This window comes from Sus scrofa, chromosome 3 (assembly GCF_000003025.6).
Source record: "Sus scrofa isolate TJ Tabasco breed Duroc chromosome 3, Sscrofa11.1, whole genome shotgun sequence".
NCBI classification, from domain to species: domain Eukaryota; kingdom Metazoa; phylum Chordata; class Mammalia; order Artiodactyla; family Suidae; genus Sus; species Sus scrofa.
The window spans coordinates 11608977-11631930 of NC_010445.4; the positions used below are offsets into that span (position 1 = coordinate 11608977).

The 22954-nt window shown below is 55.7% G+C and overlaps 1 protein-coding gene across 4 annotated transcripts in view; it reads left to right on the forward strand.

Moving 5' to 3' along the window:
* Positions 1-22954, forward strand: part of GTF2IRD1 (GTF2I repeat domain containing 1) — a 116613-nt gene that overhangs the window by 70794 nt on the left and 22865 nt on the right. For 3 of the 4 annotated variants that reach the window (XM_021086345.1, XM_021086348.1, XM_021086347.1), the window contains 5 exons: positions 4239-4288; positions 4516-4572; positions 6027-6110; positions 11527-11710; positions 12252-12280. In XM_021086345.1, the coding sequence (XP_020942004.1) occupies positions 4239-4288; positions 4516-4572; positions 6027-6110; positions 11527-11710; positions 12252-12280 (404 nt within the window). The remainder of the gene's footprint in view (positions 1-4238; positions 4289-4515; positions 4573-6026; positions 6111-11526; positions 11711-12251; positions 12281-22954) is intronic. The other variant, XM_021086346.1, reaches the window with a different exon arrangement.

Consider the following 22954-nt stretch of genomic DNA (forward strand, 5'->3'; position numbering starts at 1 on the left):
GCTGCCGTAACAACGTCCTACAGGCTGGAGGCTTCAACAATAGAACCCTTTCCTTGCGGTTCTGGGGGCTGGACGTTCAAGATCATGGTGTGGGCAGGGTTTGTTTCCCCTGAGGTTCCTCCCCCTGGCTGGCAGCTGACAACCTGCCTGCTCAGTCTCCCCGGATCTTTCCTGGCGTGCACACACCCCTGGGACCGCTGTCTGCATGACCTCATCTCCTCTCCTTGGGAGGACACTAGTCAAATTGGATTAGGGCCACCCCGATATCCTCATTTTAACTTAATTGTCTCTTTAAAGACCTTATCGTCAAATGCTGTCATGTTCCGGAGGTTAGGGCTTCAACATAAGAAATCTGGAGAGGAGTTCCCATGGTGGTACAGTGGAAACAAATCCAATTAGTACGTATGAGAATGTGGGTTCAATCCCTGGCCTCGCTCAGTGGGTCAGGGATCTGGTGTTGCCGTGAGCTGTGGTGTAGGTCGCAGACAAGACTCGGATCCGGAGTTGCTGGGGCTGTGATATAGACCGGCACCTATAGCTGTTTCGACCCCTAGCTGGAAACCTCCATATGCCTCAGGTGCAGCCCTAAAAAGCAAAAAAGAAAAAGAAAGAAAGAAAAAAAAAGAGAAGAGATTTGGAGAGGACACAGTTCAGCCCATAAAATACATGTAAGAAGCCATCGCTCGGAGGCAATATCACCGATTGCTTGCTTTGCACTTAAACTTGACTCCCAAGTCCCTCCAAATAATACTCCAGAGAACCACTGCCAATTGATTAGAGCCAGCACAAAATCAAATCATACTTCCTAAACCTTTGATCAAAAAACAGGCTTGGAGTTCCCGTCGTGGCTCAGTGGAAACTAATCTGACTAGCATCCACGAGGACGCAGGTTCAATTCCTGGCCTCACTCAGTGGGTTAAGGATCTGGCATTGCTGTGGCTGTGGTATAGGCCGGCACAGCCTATACCACAGCCTATATAGTTCCATTCAACCCTGAGCCTGGGAACCTCCATATGCCTCAGGTGTGGCCTTAAAAAATATTAAAAAATAAAGTTAATGTTTAAAAAACAAAAAACAAAACAAAACAGTCTTAACCCAGATTCTTAAACAAACATGTACCCAGAATTTTCATTTTCTTTGTGCATTCTTCTGGAGAGAGGGTCCTGTGCTTTCATCGAATTCTCCAAAATTAAAAAACCCTCGGAGTTCCCGTCGTGGCTCAGTGGTTAATGAATCCGACTAGGAACTATGAGGTTGTGGGTTTGATCCCTGGCTTTGCTCAGTGGGTTAAGGATCCTGCGTTGCTGCGAGCTGTGATGTAGGTGGAAGATGCAGCTTGGATCTGGCATTGCTGTGGGGCTGTGGCGTAGGCCGGCGGCTACAGCTCCCATTCGACCCCGAGCCTGGGAGCCTCCATATGCCAAAGGAGCGGCCCAAGAAATGGCAAAAGGACAAAAAAAAAAAAAAAATTAAGAAACTCCTTGGTTGGAGTTCCGCTGTGGCACAACGGGTTAAGGATCTGGCGTTGTCACTGCAGTGGCTTAGGTCGCTGCTCTGGTGTGCGTTCAATCCCTGGCCCAGGAACTTCCGCATGCCATGCGTGCAGTCCAGACAAACAAAGGGAAAAAAAAATCTTTGGTTGTCATACTAAGTGAGGTTGAAGTTAGACAGAGAAAGTCAGATATTATAGGATCTCACTTATATGTGGAATCTAAAAAAAATGATGCAAATGAACTTATTTACAAAACAGAAACAGCTGCACAGACATAGAAAACAAACTTATGGTTACTGAAGGGGAAGCGGGGGAGGGATAGATCGGGAGTGTGAGATTATGCACACTACCCTATACCAAGTGCATAAACAACAAGGATTCACAGTATAGCCCGGGAAACTGGATCCAGTATTTTATAATAAACTGATGGAAAAAAATGAAAAAAGAATATATATACACTTGACTATATACTGAAACTGACACAATATGGTAGATCAACTATATTAAAAAAAAAAAAAAAGCAAGCATTCCTATTGTGGCTCAGTGGGTTAAGAACCCAACTAGTATCCATGAGGATGCAGGTTCGATCCCTGGCCTTGCTCAGTGAGTTAAGGATCCAGCATTGCAGTGAGCTTCGGCATAGGTTACAGATGTATCTTGGACCTGGCATGGCTGGGGCTGTGGTGTAGGCTGGTAGCGCCTCTTTGACCCCTAGCCTGGGAACGTATGCCTCAGGTGCAACCCTAAGAAAGAAACTACAGTGACAATGTTTGGGAAATTTAAAACCAAGGCTGGATTTACATGGATGGGAAACGGGGGTCCAGGGAAGGAGAGGCAGAGGGTTCTGTCTGACGGAAGCGCTGCAGCGCAGTTCTGGCGCTGACCACTCCGAGTTCGCAGACCCCTCAGATGCAGGCCACCATCCCCAGCAAGGCCACCCCCACTTCCAATACCAGCTCCAAGTTCCGAGGTTCCCTGGGCCACTGCCGCTCCTGAGCAACTGGCTGCAGATTCGGGCGTTCCCAAAACCCCCTCCGTGGGTTCAGTAATTAGCTAGCACGACTTCGAGAACCCAGGAAAGCATTGTATTACAAAGACAGTTTTGTGTAAAGGATACAAATCGGGACCAGCCAAATGAAGAGACAGAAAGGTCTGGAAGGAACCAGACACAGAGCTTCCATCCCTTCCTCCTGTGAAATCAGAGCCCGTCGCCCTCCAGCACAGGCGTGTGCTTACGATCCAGACAGCGCCACCGACCTCAGTTGAACTGGGATTCATTGCTGGGCTTGCTTGGATTCCTGGCCCAGGGGTTGGACTCAGTCTCCAGCCCCCCACCTCCCTAGAGGTCAGGAGGTCTGTCTGATAGCAGGTGGCTCGAAGACCAGCCAGGCTTTATCATGCAGCACTGATCGTAAATGCCCAGTGTTCAGGGCAGCCTTGTCCGGCTAGAGCAGGCCTGTCTGGGTGGTAGGGGATCTGGGCTCTATGGCAGGTTGAGGGCACTGGGGAAGTGGGGCTGGCTGGGGGTGGTGCAGGGTGGCAGCTAGCAGAGCCACCCCTTCCAATCTCCTGAAGGGCAGGGAGCCGGACCCGGGCTCGGTGTGAGGAGGGGTCTGTGGGTGGGCTGCCTGGAGAGGTGATGAGCTCTCCGTCACAGGGCGGGCAGTGGCCCAGAGGAGACCCTGCCTGGGAGTGAGGCCAAAGGCCACACTCAGGATGCCGCCCCCTGCTTCAGGCAGCCAGTGGATGAGGATTTACCCTCTGTCCTGGCAGCAGGCGTCTGTGCCCAAGCCAGAGGTGGGCTCATAGGGTCAGGCAGGAGGCATAGCCCTGCCCTGGATCACAGTCTCGGGAGCTGGACAAGGCCCGGGTCTGCGTCTAGACACCCCCGACCCCCGACCCCCGACCCCCATCGCTTCCTCTCTGCCTTCTCCTCGTGGGGAAACCGAAGCCCAGAAAATGTACGGATTTCCCCACGGGCACGGAGCAGGGCCCCCAGCTCTGGTCCTGCTGCCTCCTCAGACTTGGATTTGTAAGACCCCCTCCCTCTGCTTAAGCCAGGGCAGTGTTCTTACTCTACTTCAGATGAGGAAGCAGGCCTGGGAGGTGGGGAGAGGCTGCGGGCTGCGGGCTGGCAAGGAGGAGGGCCCTAGTTTGAACTCTGCCCCTCTCGCTCTGTGGTCTCGGGCCCCATACTTCCTGAGGCCTCAGTCTCCTCATCCTGCAAATGGGATGATGGAAACACTACCTGCTTCGGGGCCACCGGGCGGGTCACCTAATGTCCGGGACGGCCTCTGCTGTCTGTGGCGGTAACAGACATCAGTGCAGAGCCGGGCCTGGTCCCCAAGGCCCCTAACTCCGGAGTGAAATAGTGTCAGCCAGAAACCTCAGACCTCGCCTACCCCTCCAAGATCTTGCCACATCATCAGCCCTGACCGCTTCTGCACTTCAAACCAGCTCCGTGGGAAGCCCCCCAGACCACACGCTCTGACCCTGGCCGGTGGCAGTTAAACAGCATCCTGGAACCACCAGGACTAGGCTGGTCTGGCTCACTGCTAGATCTTCAGAGCCCAGCACGTGGGTCTGGCAGGACAGCTGCCTGGGGGACGGGGCTCTAGACCTGGACTGTCCAGAGCCAGGAGCACCCATTGTACAGATGTGCAGACTGAGGCCCAGGGAGGGGAGAGCTGAGCCATACCGGGAGGCCTGGAGGGACCTCGGTGATAGCCCCACTTGTGTTTTGCAGGCCTGAGCTGCTCACAGAAGGAGTCAAAGAGCCCCTCACAGACACCCAAGGTACCCTGCTTGGGGTCATGGGCGGAGGTGCTGGCCGGGCGGGGGAGGGGCCCCAGGCTTCTGCCACCACGCCTCCTCCTGCTTCCTCCAACTTGGTCCTGTGTCCCCTGGCATCCCCCACCACCCTCCCCACCGGGTTTGCCTGCCCACACCAGACACCACCTCTGTCCTGGGTCCCAGGAGCTGCCTGCTCACCCTGGCTTCTCTCCCCCTCCCCCCGCCCCCAGAGAGGGATTCCGGGGACCCTCTTGTGGACGAGAGCCTGAAGAGGCAGGGCTTTCAAGGTAAGGTTGAAGCTCAGGATGGGGTCCGCTGTCCCAGTGCCATGACCCTGACCTGGCTTGGAGGGCCAGGCTGGGGGTGGGAGGGGCTGGCTGCCAACCTCGGGGCCCTGGGGGTCTGAGCAAAGCAGGCAGATGAGGCAGGCAGCCGGGCAGGGCTGTAGTTGGCCAGCTGTGAGTGAGAGGCTCCTGATGGGGGCGCTGGGGGGCTGGGGAGGACAGAGTACAGGGCACAGGAGCCAGCCTGCTGGCCATCTGGGGTGGCAGCTGACCTGCCCTCATTGAATGAGGCAGTCAGCCAGGCTCTTCATAGCGCTTTGAAATCCGAGGAGAGGAGGGCTAAGAAGGTGGCGGGGAGGAAGTGAGTGTGGAGGGGGGCCCTGGAAGATGGGGGAGAGCTTGGGTAGAGGAATGAGGCAGGAACCAGAAGCAGGGAGTTCCTGTTGTGGCGCAGCAGTAATGAACCTAACTGGGATCCATGAGGTTGTGGGTTCAGTCCCTGGCCTCGCTCAGCAGGTCAAGGATCTGGCGCTGCCGTGAGCTGTGGTGTAGACTGGCACCTGCAGCTCTGATTCGACTCCTAGCCTGGGAACCTCCATATGCCACGGGGAGGGCCCTAAAGAGCAAAAAAAAAGGATCAAGTGGAGCATCAGGGAGGCTGCGGGTGGCTGAGAACAGCAGTCCCTGGGCAGCGCAGGGCTGTGGCTGTGCTTCGCCAAGGGCAGGTGTTCCCCAGGTGGCCCTGGGTCATTACTGCCAGACCAGTGACAGGAAAGGCCAGCGCCGGGGGGTGGCGGCGTCCAGGGAGATAGGACCCAGATCCCAGAGGGGCACCTGCTTACTGCCTCGCCTCTCACTCCTTCCCGGGCAGCTGGAACTTTCTATGATGGGGGGGGAGGTTGTGTTCCCACCTCACCCCACGGCTCTGCACCCCCAGCCCTCTTAGGAGACTGGGGTCCAGCTGCCCAGAGATCCATCCCCTCCCTCCCCCCACTCATCGCTCTCTTCCCACAAGGCAGTGCCAGGCTCTCATCTCCCCAAGGTCAGGCGCCTTGTGGCAGGTGCTGACACGCCGGCTCCTTAACACATCCCCTCTGGGTGAGTGAGTGACCGTGGGGAGCTGCCAGGCCGGCTCCCCCCTCCCCACTGCCCCACCCGCCAGGGGCCGGCTCCCCTTCACAGAGCCTCTCACCTCCAGGTTGGTTTGGTGTGGTTTTTCAAATGTCAACAATTAATTTCCGACTCATCACTGTTGTCGCAACAGTGTACGTCCTTCCGGAAAAAAACCCCCATCTCCATCAAGACGTTAGAGCTGGAGGACTCCGAGGGGCCCACTCCAAGGAGCAGATAATTGCCCGAGGAGGAGTTGCCCCTAATTAGAAAATCGCATTCCTTGGAAGTCACTGAGTGCCTCTTCATTGAACAGCCCAAATCCGTAATTGTTCTTCGCCTTGCAGAAAATTACGACGCCAGACTCTCCCGGATCGACATCGCCAACACGCTGCGGGAGCAAGTCCAGGATCTGTTCAATAAGAAATACGGTGAGGCTGGGAGAGGCCGGGGCGCCCAGGCGGGAGGGAAGCTGGCTGGGCAGGGAGAAAAGCAGGAACGGCCCGGTTCGGGCTGTGGTCCCCTTTGAAAAGACCACATCCTTGCTAACAAATCTTTCTTTCTTTCTTTCTTTTTTTTTTTTTTTTCCTTTTTGTGGTCTTTTTAGGGCTGCACCTATAGCATATGGATGTTCCTAGGCTAGGGGTTAAATCAGAACTGCAGCTGCAGAGCCATAGCAATGCAGGATCCAAGTCGCATCTGCGACCTACACCACAGCTCACGACAACATCGGATCCTTAACCCACTGAGTGAGGCCAGGGATCGAACCTGAGTCCTCATGGATACTAGTCGGGTTCGTTACCACTGAGCCACGACGGGAACTCCACTGAAATATTTCTTGAGCACTTACTATGTGCCAGGCCCTGGGGAGACAGCAGTGAAGAAAACACACAGTCCCCGCTTTCACAGGCCCTGTGGACCAGCGATGGGACATCTGCCTCGAACACCTCTACCCAGAGTCCAGTAACAGTGAGGCGTTGTTCCACGATTATGCAGGAAAGAGCAGGCTGTTCAAGACAAAATAGCTTTCCTTAGATTGGAGGCCAGGGGAGGGTTCTTTGAAGAAAAACCGAGTGAAGTTAATCAGTTAATAATCAGTCAGAGTGTGAAGGAAGGGCTGAGGAAATGGCATGTGCAAAGGCCCTGAGGCTTGTCCTAGGAAGGAGGCAAAAGCAAAAGCATGAGGGAGGCCCTGGGGAGAAGACGGCCCTACGGAGCTGGCTCGAGACAGAGCAGCTGTCCAGGGCCTTGGAGGGAACCATGACAGCGAGTTTGTGTTTTGTTGGGGGGATTGAAGTAAAGGAAGTAGCTTTGCCCTTTTCTTTTATTATTTTATTTGTTTATATTTATATATATATATATTTTTTTGTCTCTTGTCTTTTTTAGGGCAGCAACTGCGGCATATGGAGGTTCCCAGGCTAGAGGTCGAATCAGAGCTGTAGCCGCCGGCCTGCACCACAGCCCCACAGCAACGCCAGATCCAAGCCGCATCTTCCACCTACATCACAGCTCGCGGCAACGCCAGATCCTTAACCCACCGAATGAAGGCCAGGGATCAAACCTACAACCCCATGGTTCCTAGTCAGATTTGTTTCCGCTGTGCCACAACAGGACCTCTGCTTTGCCCTTTTAAAGTTGTCTTCCAGGAGTTCCCCAGTGGCTCAGTGGGTTAAGGATCCAGCATTGTCACTGCAGTGTCTTGGGTTGCTGCTGTGGCAAGGGTTCTATCCCTGGCCAAGGAACTTCTGCATGCCACAGGCACGGCCAAAAAAAAAAAAAGTAGTGAGGAGAGTGAGTGCCTGTGAGTAGCCGGGGGACCAGCTCAGAGGCTGGAACAGTAGTTGAGGCGAGAGTGGGGATGGCTCAGGCAGGCCCTGGCCAGGAAGCTGCAGGAAACTAGACGATGAAGTCAAGATGTACCTCAGAGGGAGAATCGCTGGTGCAAAATGGGCAGGGGCAGCGGAGGGAGTGGAGGCATCCGGTTGCATCTTGGCTTGAGAGAAACAAGCTTTATCAGTTAGGATGCTTTTTGGCCTCAAGTAAAAAAAATAAACTCAAACTGGCTTCCACCATTAAGGGGGTTAATTGCCTCTTGGTTCAGGTACTTTGACTGCAGAACAGATCACCCCAAAAGGTAGTTGCCTGAAATAACCATGGCCATGTATTATCTCTGACGGTGTCAGCAAGTCAGAAATTTGGGACCAGCTGAGCTGGGCAGCTCTGGTGCTGGGTCTGTCATGCAGAGGTTTCAGGCAGAAGGCGGCTGGGCTCACTCACACATGGGACACCAGGGCTGGGGAAACAGCTGGTGCTTGGCACAGTGGGCCCCTCGGGCATCTTTCTGGATTTCTGTGTGACTCTCCCACGTGGGCTTTCCAGTGCAGCAACTCCAGGGTAGGTAGATTTCCTCCTTGCTGGTCAGGGCTCCCGAGTGTCTTCAAGGAGCCAGGTAGAAGCTGTGTTGCCGTGTCTGACCCAGCCTCAGAGGTTGTCTACTGGTTAAAGCAGATACAAAATCCCACCCAAGTACAAGAGAAGGGGGCATCGACCGCATCGTTTATGGGGGGGTGTCAGTGAGTGTTATGCTGTAAGAGGACCTGTGAGATGGGAAAACGATTGGTGCAGCTGTTTTTGGGCAGTGCCATTGGCCATAGCTCAGGAAATTGAGCAGTAGGGTGGCCTTCAGGATCAGCTAGATCCAGCAGCTCAGGGATGTCCTTGATGTCTTCCATGGTGTCAGCATTTTTTTAGGTTGACTTCCCGCCTGCTAACAGAATGGCCATAGCAGGTCCAGATATCCCATCCACACCCTCCAGAAGGAAGGGAGAGAGCTAGCTGACTTTTCCGTGGGCATTTTCAAGGGAGCTAAATAGTTTCTTTCCTGGAATTCCCTGAGCCCTCCCCCTGTTTCTTCTCATCAGTCCTCATTGAGTCATATGTCCTTCTTTACCCAATCCCCATGGCAGAGAAATGTCACATGCTCATTGACCTAAGTCAATTGTCATTGACTTAAGCCTGGGTTACCTGAACCTGGGTTACCTGAACCTGAACCTGTCACCATGACAAGGGGGAGGCGGGGGGGAGCACGGGACCTGCCAGAGACAACTGGACACCAAACTGCCAGCCAGGGCAAAGGGGCAGTGCCCTCACTGTGGCGGGGAGTTTGGAGAGGGGAAATGATGGGTTCCATTTGGGTGTGTTGAGTTTTTAGGGGGTGAGTAGAAAGACAGAGCTATTGTTTGGGAGGGGGGGGTTCTGGATTTGGTGCAGAAATTAGAGCATGAGAGTAGAGGAGATACCCCTGGGAGCGCAAAGAGGACCCATGCGGAAGGCCAAGGAGCCCTGTGTTTGGAGGTCAAGTCCAGGAAGGGGAGGAGGGTCCAGGAATGGGAAACTGGGGAAGCGAGGCATCATGGACACCAGAAGGTGGCGTCAGGGAGTGGGGAGTGGTCGTCTGTGTTGGATTTTTGCCAAAAGAGGGCAGATATCCATGTTTGGCAACATGGCGGCATCAGTCATTGTAACAAGAGCCCTTTTAGAGGCGAGAAGTGAGAAAGTAAAGATGGCAGTGCCCCCATTCCTGGATTATGGGTTTAGGTTCATTTCTGTCTGATTTTTTTTTTTTTTTTTTTTTTTTCAAAACGGATCTCTCCGCAGTCGGCTGTGAACTGCAAAGCAGCAGCAGAGTCAGGGGAAAGAATTTAAAACGGGCTGGAAATCCCCAGAAACAGAAAGTGGATTAGTGTCGTTGCCAGGGCGTGGAGGGAAGGACTGAGGCACGACTGCTAGTTGGTGTGGCCTTTCTTTTTTTTTCCCCTTTTTTGGGCGCCCCGTGGCATATGGAGCTTCCGGGCCAGGGATCAGATCCAAGCCGTAGTTGCCACCTACGCCGCAACTGCACGGGCGCTGGATCCACTGGGCCAGGCCAGGGATTGAACCTGAGCCCCAGGTCTCCCAAGACATTGCCAATCCCATTGTGCCACAACAGGAACTCCTGGGGTTTCTGTTTAGAGCGATGAAAATGTTCTGGGAGTTCTCTTGCAGCACAGCAGGTTAAGGATCTAACTTTGTCACAGCTGTGGCACGGGTTCGATCCCTGGCCTAGGGAACTTCCACATGCTGCAGGTTCGGCCAAAAAAGAAAGAAAATGTTCTGGGAGTTCCGTCGTGGTGCAAATCCAACTAGGAACCATGAGGTTGTGGGTTCAATCCCTGGCCTTGCTCAGTGGGTTAAGGATCCGGCGTTGACGTGAGCTGTGGTGTAGGCTGCAGATGCAGCTCGGATCTGGCGTTGCTGTGGCTCTGGTGGAGGCCGGTGGCTACAGCTCTGATTCGACCCCTAGCCTGGGAACCTTCATATGCCGCCAGTGCGGCCCTAAAAAGACAAAAAAGAAAGAAAAAGAAAACGTTCTGGAGTCCCTGTGATGGTTTCACAACCCTGTAGGGACACTCAAAACTATTGGATTGTATGCTTTAAGATGGTAGATTTTGGAGTTCCTGCTGTGGGTTTTGAATCCGACTACAGTGGCTTGGGTCACTGCAGAGGCACAGGTTCAGTCCCCAGTCTGGGAACTTCCACATGCTGCAGGTGTGGCCATTAAAAAAAAAAAAAAAAGATAAAAGGGTAAATTTTATGGTACATGAATTATATTTCCATTAAATAAAACGAAACAGGAGCTCTCATTGTGACTCAGCAGGTTGTGAACCTGACTAGAATCCATGAGGATGCGGGTTTGATCCCTGGCCTCACTCAGTGGGTTAAGGATCCAGCATTGCTGTGAGCTGTAGTGTAGGTTGCAGATGTGATGCATATTCTGCATTGCTGTGGCTGTGGTGTAGGCTGGCAGCTACAGTTCCAATACGACTCCTAACCTGGAAACTTCCATATGCCTCAGGTGTGACCCTAAAAAGCAATCAATCAGTCAGTAAAACCAAACAAACAAGCTGAAGCACTGGCACAAAGACTCAGAAATTCTGTACTTGGGAGAAGCAGGGTGTGCACCAGGCTCGGAGTTTCCTAGGAGCCAGAGTGAAAAGGGAAATGAGGCCTTCTATACTATTGCCAGTGTCCATGAGATAAACATTAGTTTATTGCCCAGAAAAAGCTCAGCTCTCTCCTAGTGCGAGATTCCTCCTAGTGCGGAGATGTCTGCAGCACGTCTTCATAAAGGCATGTCCTGCACCACTGGAACATGATGCTTCCAACAAGCGCCTCAAGGTGTCTGGCCCTTGGTCCAGGAGGGGGCTCCCATGGTGCTCCCCACCTCAATTAGCCATGGACACTCACAGCAGCAGGCAGCAGGCCTCCAGGCAGGGATCAGCAGTGGGCTCGGGAGTGCCCCCTGCTGAGACAAAATATAGTTACTGGGGCGGACGTGTCACAGCCCTGTGCAAAGGGTTGGTGACAGGAATGAGGCCAGGCCCTGGATACGGAAAGAGGGCCCTGCGGTCTGAGCCGCACCCTGGCTGGCTCCCTTGCTCCCAGATGCCAGGCTGGTCCTGAACCAGGGGAAGATGGAGGTGGAGGGGCAGGCATTGTAGGGCCAGCTGTGCCCATGAGGTACCATCCTGGAGATGGCTTTCAGATTCTTAGGCCATGAGACTGACACACAGTAGCCCCTGTCTTTCCCCAGCAGCCATAAGCCACATGTGCCCTGGCCCCTTCTCAGCCCGGCCTGGGTACAGACCCACACTCCTGGTCCCCACGGCCCTCTGCACAACACACCCCCTGCCTCCTGGTCCCCCGCTGATCGCGCCTCTCTGCAGTGCCACATGGCAGCCCTCGTGTGCACAGCCTGAGACACGCCCTGGCTCCGGATGACACTTCCTCTGTCCCTCTCGTCCACAGGGGAAGCCTTGGGCATCAAGTACCCGGTCCAGGTCCCCTACAAGCGGATCAAGAGTAACCCGGGCTCGGTGATCATTGAGGGGCTGCCCCCCGGAATCCCGTTCCGGAAGCCCTGCACCTTTGGCTCCCAGAACCTGGAGAGGATCCTCGCAGTGGCTGACAAGATCAAGTTCACCGTCACCAGGTAGTCAGGGGACGGAGGCCAGCACGGGAGGGGCTGGCACCACCGACCCTTGGCCTTGCCTCCGGGTGGTCCTGTGCTCCCTACTGGACTAGGCGGCTCTCCCAGCACCCTCCTGGGTCCCCGGGGGTTGGAGGAAGGGAGGCTGAAGGCCCGCCGGGGTGTAGGGGGCCTCACAGAGCTGAGACCAGCTGCCCCCAGCCCTCTGGCCACCATAACATGCGCAGCCCTCAGGGGCCCCTTCTGGCTGCCGCAGCTCCTGCTTGCTGCACCCGTAGCCCCCTGGGAGCGGCGTTTGGCCCTCTCAGAACTGAGGACACCGAGACGGATGATGTGCCCCAGTTCTCCGAGCCAGCAGGGTGGAGCCGGCGGGAGACCTTGCTCTTGGGCACAGGGGCCCCCTGCATTGCCCCAGGGTCCCACGCACGCGTGCACCAGCCTGGTAAAAGGCCGATTCTGACTCCGCAGGTCTGGGGTGGGCCCCCGCATTCCTAACAAGCTCCCAGGCCCTCCCCCGACACACTCATCTCTGTTTCTTTTCCAGGCCTTTTCAAGGACTCATCCCAAAGCCTGGTAAGAGGCACTGGCTAGAGGGGGGCCGCTTGGTGTGGGGGGCCCTGCCACGGTGCTGGGGGCCAGAGACTGGCACGGAGTTTACCAGGGGGCACAGATTCCATGCCCTGGAACAGGAGCCAGGCCCCTGCCCTTCTGTTCCCCGTTCCCACAACAGAGAACGGGTTGGCAGGGTGGCACAGGCGACTTTTAAACTTCACCCAGCTGGGATTCAGGAGGGAGGGGCCTGGCTGGGTCCGTGCCCCACACTTTCCCTGATGAAGGGGCCTTGGTGAGCCGAGGTTGATGGCAAGGGGCTTCTAACCTCAGGAGGGGTGTCTGCGTGGGAACTTGCTGGCCTGGCGATAAGGTGTACCGAGAATCCAACCCACTTTGTAAGATGCCTCTCCTGACCCCCTTCCAAGGCATCCATACCCCACTTCCTCCCCCTGGGCTGTGTCCTGGCCCTCCCACACCCTGAAGAGCAGAGGCTGTCCCTGTGGCGAGTGGGGAGGGGGACATCCACCGACCCCAGAGCCCGTGTGCGGAGAGACAGGGGCTTGGGCGGGGGGGGGCTGCCGCCTTGCCCCTCCCCGATCAGGAGCCTCTGCCAGCCCCATGCCCTTGGGGAGGCTGTGCTGGGAGCAGAAGGCCCGCAGTACGGGAACCCAATGTCACAGTCCCAGTCACGGCCACATCACTCCTCCCCCTCCTCTGTGCCCGCTGACCCCGCTGTGTAGAGCTTTTCACTCCCTGTGCCCAGGCCTGGCTCGGCGGGCTCCTTTAGAAGGGGCAGACTGGAGGGGGCCAGGGCCCACCTGAGCCTGTAGTGATGTGGCAGCTGCCAGACGGCTACAGGGACCCCAGGGAGGGGGGTGGAGGGGGTGTGGGGAGGAAGGGGGCGTGGGGAAGGAGGCTGTGATTGGGCCTCAGGCCGGCGGGACTTGCAGAGCTGGGAGGAGAGGGAAGGAGAGACAGGCGTTCAGCTGGGTAGGCAGCAGGGTCTAGAGGTGTGTTTCTAGAACTCTCAGAGGTGCAAACGCGATCCGATGACGTTCGTAAGGTGATGATGGTGGAGGTGACAGCAGCAGCGTGCTGCAGTGGTGGCCCCGAGGAAACCTTGCCAAGAGAGCCCCAAGTGTCGCCCCTGTGGTGACAGCTTCACATGGGTTCATTCCACACGTGTTTCTGGAGGCCGTTCCTCGCAGGGCCAGGCAGTACCATGGTTACAGCAGTGAACTGGGGCGGCTTCTCCTTTACTCATCTGACCTGTGATGGAGGCACGAGAGCCTGACTTAACAGGGGGAAACTGAGCTCACGTTTCAGAGATGTGACCAGCAAGTGGCCTGTGATCTGGAGCAGGTGGGGGCCATCGGGGCCGGGGCTGATGACAGAGGGGGAAGTGAGTGCTTCCCCAGGAAGCCGGCGGGGAAGTGCAGGCCCAGATGCCTTGGGGAGCAGGACACGTATGCTTCTTTAAATGGGTTTGCAAAAGCAAGCAAGAAAAAGACATTTATGACACCTGATATGTGCTGGGGTCAGTGCTTTGCCCTGTCACCTTTTACTGTCCTCTTTTTACGAAGAAACGGAGGGCGAGAGAACTTCAGTGACTTGCCTGTAGTGAAGGAGGTATTGGCTCCGGCAGGGGGCCCACTGGCTGCAGGCGGGCGGCATGTAACGTAGAGCAGCCACCGAATAACCAAGCGTCAGGCTTTGGGGAGAAACCCTGGGGTCGGAGAGGCGGCCCGCAGCCTTCACCCCATTCTCAGGGCAACTTCTTCCCCTGACACAGCTCACCCTCCAGCCGGGGGGCTCGGCAGCTCCTCTTCCCGCTTGAGCAGTTTCTTGAATCTCAGCCCTGGGATTCTCAGACCCGCCTGCCCCCCATTTCTCTGCCGGTCCGCCCACCCTGCAGCCCTGCCTTTGGCTCCTGTGTGTGCAGAGAGAGCCCTTGGAAATGTGGTGTGGGAGAGGATGGCAGGCTGCCTGGAAGAGGAGATGGGAACACAGCCCTGGCGCCAGCCCTCAGGATGGAACAGCCAGCACCTTCCCAGGCATTGGCACCCGGGCCTGAGTGTCAGCCTGGAGGGGCCGGGACAGACGGGCTGCCCGGCCAGCTCTTTGCTTACTCAGGCCGCTTGTCACGCTGGGCTGGGAAGGTGTCCAGTTTCACAGGGGCCACTGAGGGTTCCCCAGAGATCGCTGGGTGCTGCTCCTGCCCTAGAAAGAGCCGTTCCCAAACCGTCTATCACACTGTCGCCAAACCCGACATATGGGCCAGCTGAATTAGTCATTAAATCCTGGGGTTCAAGGTGAATTGGAGCAGGAGGTCAGATCAGGAAGGCGGGGTGTTAGCAGGTGCCATAGCCTGGAGGAAGGTGGGCTGTACGGGGAGACAGGTGCCCCGGGCCCGTGGAGGGGCCACAGATCATCTGCTTTGGGAGAGTGGCTGAGGCGGTGTGGGGGCCATGGGGACACACAGGCTGGTGCTCAGACCCAGGTTAAACCCCCCTGAGCCCTCTTACTAACCATGTGACTCTGGGCTCAGTATCCGCATCTCCAAGCCTCCACTTCCTCCTCGGGGAGGTGGAGGTGGGCTTAGCTGCCTCCCCAAGTGATGTGAGTGAATGATGATGGGCAGTGGTGGCAAGTGGAGGATGGCTTCCCCCTGCTGATGCTTGAGAGAGATGTTTGTAAAGACCTCTGCCCTGGACCAGACGGGACAGGAAGGGCTCAGCCAATGGGCATGGCAGTTGTTATTGTTATTCCTGGGGTCCTGGAAGGCTTCCTGGAGGAGGTGACCTTAAGCTGGGCCATGGAGGTGAGCAGAATGGGGTTTGATGCTGACACAGGGCGCAGAGGGGCTATCTGGCGCACATGGCTGGGGCACCGATGGCTGGAGCTAGAGCGGCAAGGAGGGTGTGGTGTGCCAGAGCAAAGCAGCAGGCCTTCTCCTGGGCACAGTGACAACTTGGAGACTTACTCCTTTTTCTTTCCTCTTTGAAAAATAGGGGATGGGAGTTACCGTTACGGCTCAGCGGGTTAAGAACCCGACTAGTATCCATGAGGATGTGGGTTCAATCCCTGGCCTCAGTGGGTTGAGGATCCGGCGTTGCCGTGAGCTGTGGTTGTAGGTTGCTGATGTGGCTCGGATCCCACATTGGCCATGGCTGTGGTGTAGGCTGGCAGTTGCAGCTTCGATTCGACCCCTGGCCTGGGAACTTCCATATGCCACAGGTGCAGCCTTAAAAAGACAAAAGAAAAAAAGGGGGAGAAGGTGGACTTTTGTCTACAAACTCAGAAATGTGGGACATGTAAACTTTTTTTTTTCCGGCTGCACCCATAGCATATGGAAGTTCCTGGGCCAGGGATCAAACCCACGCCACAGCACAGCAGCGAACCAAGCTGCTACACCAATTGCCAGTAAACCGCACTACAAGAGAACTCCTAAAGTATTTTTTATTCTTCCAAAATCAGGCTAGATTCTACTTGAAGCCCCATTAAAAAGTGGCAGAAATTGAATCTCAGTCCATTTAGGTTCCCTGTTTGCCCCAGGCTTGAGTCCAAGTTCTGGAAGGATTCCTAGCACCCAGAAGTTGGAAGTAGGGGGAGCCCTTCACGTCTGGAATGTCACGTGCCCGACTGGCACCCACAAGACATCCAACTGTCTGCTCAGGTGGTTAGAGAGATGCCCCTGGTTTTATCCATCGAGGCTCCCCCAGGACCTAGAACCTCTGGGCGGCCCACCCTTGCAGCCGCTGCCACACTGCAGCGGGCTTGCTTGGGAGCAGCCCCGTGCCTGGGGAAGGCTGGGCCGGCGGGAGGGTGGCAGGAGGTGATGGAGAGGCGAAGGCAGCAAGGAGGGAGGAGGGCGCTCGGAACAGGAGGCTTGGGGGGGTGGGGGGGGCCCTGTTAAGAATCGCTCTGAGATTTTCTAGGTCATTTATCGAAGGCTCCCCTAGAAGCCTTTCCTAAGAGAACCATGCCAAGAAGGGGAATTCTAAAGAAGGAAAGTATGCTTTGAAGCTAAATTGGTCATTAAATCTGGGGCTTTCGCAACTCAGCCTGGAACAGTGGGCCAGCCCAAAGTGGGGCGAGGGTATGGCCCTTGCTGTGCTGGTTTTATTCTGGGTCAAAAGAGGTGACCCCAGAGGGCCTTTGGTGTCGTCCCAACCAGTTAGGTCACATCTGCCCTCAGGGCCTCAGTTTCCCCACTGGTGTCTGGTAGCCTCTCCTGCTCATGCTGAGCAGTGGACAGGTGCCTGGCTAGAGAGGAAGATGGGCTTAGACCAAGCCTAGGAGGACGGTGGGTGGGATACAGGCTCCGGGTCAGGGCAGCAGTGGGCCAAGGCCTTCACGGGATCCCTGGGGGGTGGGCCTGCTGGCCAGAGGGAGTTTGATGAGGACCTGAGACCAGAGGGTGGTGGCCCCCCACTTGTACTAGAACAAGGCCCAGGCCTGCCTTCAAGAGGCCAAATAGACCAGCCTCGATCCGAGGGGCCTGGGAGCGGTGTAAACCATTGCCACCTGGCCAGCCTGCTCCCCGCCTTACCCCCCACCTGTAGCGGCGCTGAGTTAAAATGGGAGACCAAGAGGGGCCAGAGAGGCAGGGGGCTGGGGACAGTCTGTGCCCAAGTCGAGGTGGGTCTCTCTTCACATCCAGAGGGGCCCGAGGCCCCAGGGCAGCAAAGGGGGCTGTTCAGGATAAAGCTGGGAAGGATCCCTCGTGACGAAGGAAGGAAGGCCCTCCGCCCAGGTAGCTGGTGTAACAACAGCTGCACAACATTCTGGTAGGTCGGGTGGATATATACCCATGGTGGAGATTTAGAAAATACAGAAATCTAACTGCCCAGATGGCTTTTCTTTTTTATGATGATACATTTCTTCCAAATTTTCCCCCAAGCTCATTAATTGAATATCTCCTTGCTCTTTCTATAAATTTACATACACACACTTAAAACATAAGCATTTTTCCCATGTCTGTAAAACCCTTTATGAGGTTCCCTGGTGACCTAGCCATTAAGGATCTAGTGCTGTCACTGCTATGGTGTGGGTTCGATCCCCGGCCTGGGAACTTCTGCATGCCTCAGGCACGGCCCAAAAAAAAAAACCCCAAACAAAAACACTTTATAATGTTCCCTCATCAGGGTGCGTCATACTTACATAACAGCCCTGTCTCCAAGCTGTGGACATTGGGGCAACTCCTCAAACTGTGGGCAGCTAATATCCCTATCGTGCTTATGATTTGCCAATTGCCAAGCTTTCCCCTGCTAGCACATTTGATCTCCCCCCAAAACCAATCTTAACCAGAGGAAACAGGCTCAGAGAGGTTAAGTGTCTTGATGGAGATCACACAGCTTTTGCCCTGGCTCTCCCCACCCCACTGACCTTTCATCCACACTGCATGGGTCTTTGCTGCCCCCTTCTGGCTATCAGCATCTATAACATTGATTTGGCTTGTCTAACCCTCTAGGCTCACGATCCTTGGAGTTCATTTATTTGTACAAACAAAATTATTGACTGCCTGCTCTATACCAAGCAAGATCTGGGACTACAAAATAGAAAGAAATCCCTATCATTGTGGTGCTTATTTTCTAGTTAGGGGAGACAGAGAAATAAGAACAAATAATATATTCGATAGTGACAAGTGCCTTGGAGATACAGCAGAGTTAGGATTGTCACAAGGGTAATTTTAGAGAGGCCACCAGGAGTTAAGGGCTGTATGAAGAGAGAGTGTGAGCCATGTCGAAATCTAGGTTGTGAAAAGTTGGTCAGTGCAAAGGCCCTGGGGTCCTGGACATATTTTGAAAATTGGGCCAACAGGATTGCTGGTGGTAGATGTGAGGAAAGAAAGAGACCAAGGATGGCATCAGGAGTTTGTCCAAGCAGCTGGAGGGGCAACAGGGGTAGGCTCTGAGTGGTGGGTAAACTGGACAGCCAAGGAGACAGGTTGAGGAGGCAGCTAGGTCTCCAAACCAGAGGCAGTCCCACTGGAGACATACAGCCGGAGCCCTTCTGTGTTTCACGTATTGTGGTCCTGTAACTGGGTCACAGCGAGGCACAGTGTGGACAGTCAGGAGGAGTCTGAGGATGAGCCCTGGGGAGATGAGAGATAAGTGAACGCCCAGAGGGTGTGACGTCCCAGGAGCTGAGTGAGAAGCTGTTGAAGGAGAAGCATGGTGACCTGGCTCCACTGCCGTCTGGGGTCCAGAAGGATGGAGCAGCCTAGGGGCTGATTTTCGGGGAGGAGAGGGGACCTGAGTAGAATCTTGGGATCAGGAGTAAAAAGAGAGAAGGAGTGGAATTCACCTTTGGGGCAGAGGAGAAATGGGGTGAGAACTGCAGGGTGAAATGGGACGAGGGAGGGTCCGGAGGTGCGGATGGTGCTGGTGTGATTTTAGAGAAATGAGTGATGTGGGGGCGAGAGGGTGGGGAGAACGGCCAGAAGGGGGGCAGCCCCCTGAGAAGGGGGGGATGGGGTGCTGAGAGCGTGTGCCAGGGCCCCTCCGCCCACAGGGGGACAGGGGGGACATAGGAAGGGTGACTGCAGAAGAGGACTTTAGGTTGGAGTCCAGAAGGCCCTAGAGGGGGAGTTCCTGTTGTGGCTCAGTGGAAACAAACCCGACTAGCATCCATGAGGACGCAGGTTCAATCCTGGGCCTCACTCAGTAGGTTAAGGATCCGGCGTTGCCGTGAGCTGTGGTGTGGCTCGTGGGGGGGCTTGGATTCTGTGTTGCTGTGGCTGTGGTTTAGGCTGGTAGCTGTAGCTCTGATTAGACCCCTAGCCTGGGAACCTCCATATGCCGTGGGTGTGGCCCTAAAAAAAAAAAAAAAGGAAGGTGCTAGAGGGAGGGCTTAAAGATGGGAAAGAACCCAGAAGGATGTGTGCCCTGGACACTGTGGAAGAGCCAAGTGGCTGGAGGAGGTGGAGACCAGAGGGTCAGGGGCTTGGCCTTTCTGTCAACAGGTTGATCCCCAGGAAGTATGATGGCAACAGTGTGGCTTTTCTGAGCCCCGTGGTACAGGTTCAATGTTGTTTCCCCCCCACTCCCGCCCCACATCTGGGAGTCTGGGAAAGCTCCCCAGGAGCTGAGGGTCCTCAGGCGGAGTGGGCAGGCTGGGGGGAGTTCCAGGCCCAGGGGCGGCACCTGCGCAGGCAGGGAGCCTTGAAGTGACATCTAGGAGTTCCCCTCGTGGCGCAGTGGTTAACGAATCCGAGTAGAAACCATGAGGTTCCGGGTTCGATCCCTGGCCTTGCTCAGTGGGTTAAGGATCCGACGTTACCGTGAGCTGTGGAGTGGGTCACAGACGCGGCTCGGATCCCGCGTTGCTGTGGCTCTGGCGTAGGCTGGCGGCTACAGCTCTGATTAGATCCCTAGCCTGGGAACCTCCATGTGCCGGAGTGACCCAAGAAAAGGCAAAAAGACCAAAACAAGGAAAAAAAAAAAAAAAGAAATGACCATCCATATCCGGTCTTCGCCGAGTGCCCATGGCATGCTGGGCCCTGGGCATTTCACCCACAGCCTCGTGGCATCTTCACAGCAAGCCCCGGAGGTAGATGCTGGTTTCATTCCCACTTTGCCGCTGAGCACACTGAGGCCGGAGGAGGCAGTCGGGTAGTCAGCCCAGGGCCCAAGTCCACATACCCGGTTCTGGCGCCTGGGCAAAGGGGGAAAAGCCACTGAGAGAAGGGCGCTGGAATCCTGCAAGGCCTTGACTTAAACCCTGGTGACTCAAGCTTTCCCGGGATAGCGCTGGAGGCTTTTTCAGTCAAGGAAATGATAGGGTGGGATTTGTATTGTCTTACAGTTACCATGGTAACCTCACTTCTACCCACCCAGGTGGGTGGGAGAAGGCAAAACTGGGGCACTGGGGCCTGCAGGATCCAGAGGTGGGTGGAGTGAGGGTCTAGAGGGGGCAGTGGGGTGGGAGGAGAGGGAGAGGGCAGAAGGTTCCAGAAGGGTGATGGTGGTGTCTCTCCCCAGGAGCACGTTGGCAGGACCTGAGTAGTGCCAAGAACCTGCAGGGTGGCACTGGGGCTGGGTGTGTCCTGGGCGGAGGTGGCAGCTGCAGCCACCACTGTGGCAAATGTGGAGTTTATTTAGCACAGAGGGCCCAGGGCAGAGCTCCCGAGCACAGTGACCTCCAAGGGACCTTGAGGGACAGGAGCCTGTGAAGGAACAGAGGAGGCGAGGTGGAGCCTGGAGAAAGGAGGTGAAGGGATTTGCCTGGAAGAAGAGCTGAGTCAGGCAGCTGTTTGCAAATCTCCAAGGGGAGAGCAGAGTAGAGTCCTGGGCAACGCCAGAGGGATCCAGAAAATGAACATTCTAGAACTGTTCTCCAACAGTGGTGGTTTAAAAAAAATAAAAAATAAAAAGCCTTGTTAGGTAGTGAGTTCCCCGTTGTTAGACACATCCAAGAAGCCACTCACCCGAGAGGCTGCAGGAGACAGCAAGAAGGGCTCTGCCAGCTGCAGCTACCTTTGGCTTGTGCATCCTATGCCTGCCTGGAGCCCCAGCCCTTTATTTTTTTAAATTAATTCATTAATTAATTTTGCTCTTCAGGGCAGCACTCACGGCATATGGAGGTTCCCAGGCTAGGGGTCAAATTTTAGCTGTAGCCGCCGGCCTACACCACAGCCACAGCAACGCCAGGTCCCAGCCACATCTGCAACCTACACCACAGCTCACAGCAACACCAGATCCTTAACCCACTGAGCCAGGCCAGGGATCGAACCTGCGTTCTCATGGATTCTGGTCAGATTTGTTTCTGCTGAGCCACGACAGGAACTCCCCCCAGCCCTTTAGAACCAGGGAGGAGCCTCCCCAGCCACCCACCCACTTCCCTCTGCAGCCTTGCTCCAGGCGTCCCCACCGCTGCCCTGCCCCGCCCCAGGTCCCTTCTGGCCAGAGACAAGGTTCCTCTCCTTTTGGTTTGGTTCTTTGTTTTGTTTTGTTTTGCTTGAGCCAAGCCCGGGGCCTGTGGAAGTTCCCAGGGCCAGGGATCAAACCTGAGCCACAGCAGTGACACACTAAGCAGATCCTTAACCCACTCAGCCACAAGGGAACTCCTGGTTTGGTTCTTTGGATCCCAGCGGTGTAGCCCTCCCTGCCAGCTTGAGGAAACTGTCTGGGGAGCAGCCAGGGCCCCCTCCACCCAACTCCCTACCCAGAGCAGGGGCTCCAGCTCTGCAGACAGAGCAGAGCTGCCAGCTTCCTGTGTGACCAGCAAATCCGGTTTGCCTTCCTGGCCCTCACTTTCCCCACTTGCAAAGGGGAAAAGCCCCCAGCCCCGCCAGGGCTGTTGTGGGGTGCAGCACCAAGGCAAGGAGAGGAGGAACCCATGGCTGCCGTGTGTGGGAGGGCCAGGGGGCGGGTGGCCAGGCCGGAGCGTGGTGGGCCTGGAAGGCCTGGCTTTGTGGCGTGGATTGGACTGTGCAGACCCGGCCTTGGCAGACTCTTTCATTGATGACCCCACGGCCAGAGCCCAAGCACCCGCAAGCCCTGCTGGGCCCCAACTTTATCTCAGAAGGCCCCACCCCATAAACTCTCACTGGAGCTTTAATTTAAGGAACTATGTCACATTATATTATGCTGAGAAAATAAATCATCCCACCTTACCTGCTGCCACCCCCAGCCTTGTCTGCGGCCCAGTTTGAGAAACTTGAGCAGAGGGCCACGATCCCATTTGCAGACAGAGAATGGCCCCAGCCCCAAATGGGATGGCACCTCTTGTCATTGTCCCCATTGGGCCTCTGCTAGGTCTCCCCTGTCAGTGCTGTGAGGCGTGGGCTTCTTGGAGAAGGGGACCTAGGCCAGGCCTGGGGTCGACCTTAGCAGAGGGCATTGGGGGGTGGGGCGAGGGACTGAAAACCAGCAGGGAAAAGTCCCCCACAGGCCCCTCGGGAGCTGGGTGATCTTCGATAAGTTAACTTACTGTCTTTGCTCTTTTCTTTTTTTTTTCTTTTTTTTTCTTTTTTAGAATTTGCCTTTCTTAATTTTTGTATTTCTTAATTTAATTTAATTTTTTTTCTTTTTTTGGCCGCACCCATGCCCTGTGGAACTTCCCAGGCCAGGGATCAAACGCTGAGCCACAGCAGCGACCCAACCACTGCAGTGACAGCACAGGATCCTTAACCCACTGGGCCGCAGGAGAACGCCCACTGTCCTTGATCTTGAATCAGCTAATGCTGTCTCTGGGCTTCAAGGTCACGTGGAGCAGGGTCACCCTCCAGGCCCTCCCGCCCCGCCCCCGCCCCTCGCGCTGGCCCCGCCGCCCTCCACCCTTCCGACTCAGCCACGCTCTTGAGAGCTCAAAATAAAAGCATCCTTTTCTCAAGTTTCTAAAGCAATCACAATTCCAGCGCCAGCCACATGTTTCTCCACTTAATTATCTCTGCTTTTCTTTGTTAATTAGGCTCCAGTAATGATCTCCCTTCTGCCTTCTCGGGAAGAGCTGGCATCTGCTGGGCGGGGCGTGGAGGCCTTTGTGGGCAGACGCCCGGCTGCCAGGCCCGGAATTGGCCGCCTGCCTCCTTTCTTCCAGGCAGGGCGGCCAGTGGGCGATGGAACAATGAGATGGCAGGGAGGCCCCACCCTTTCCTGGCCTGTGGGGGCTCCGCTGGGTTGGTGGCACCCCATCCTGCCCTTGGGCTGGTCGGTGGTCCCGGCCCTGCCAGGTGGGGGAGAGGTACCT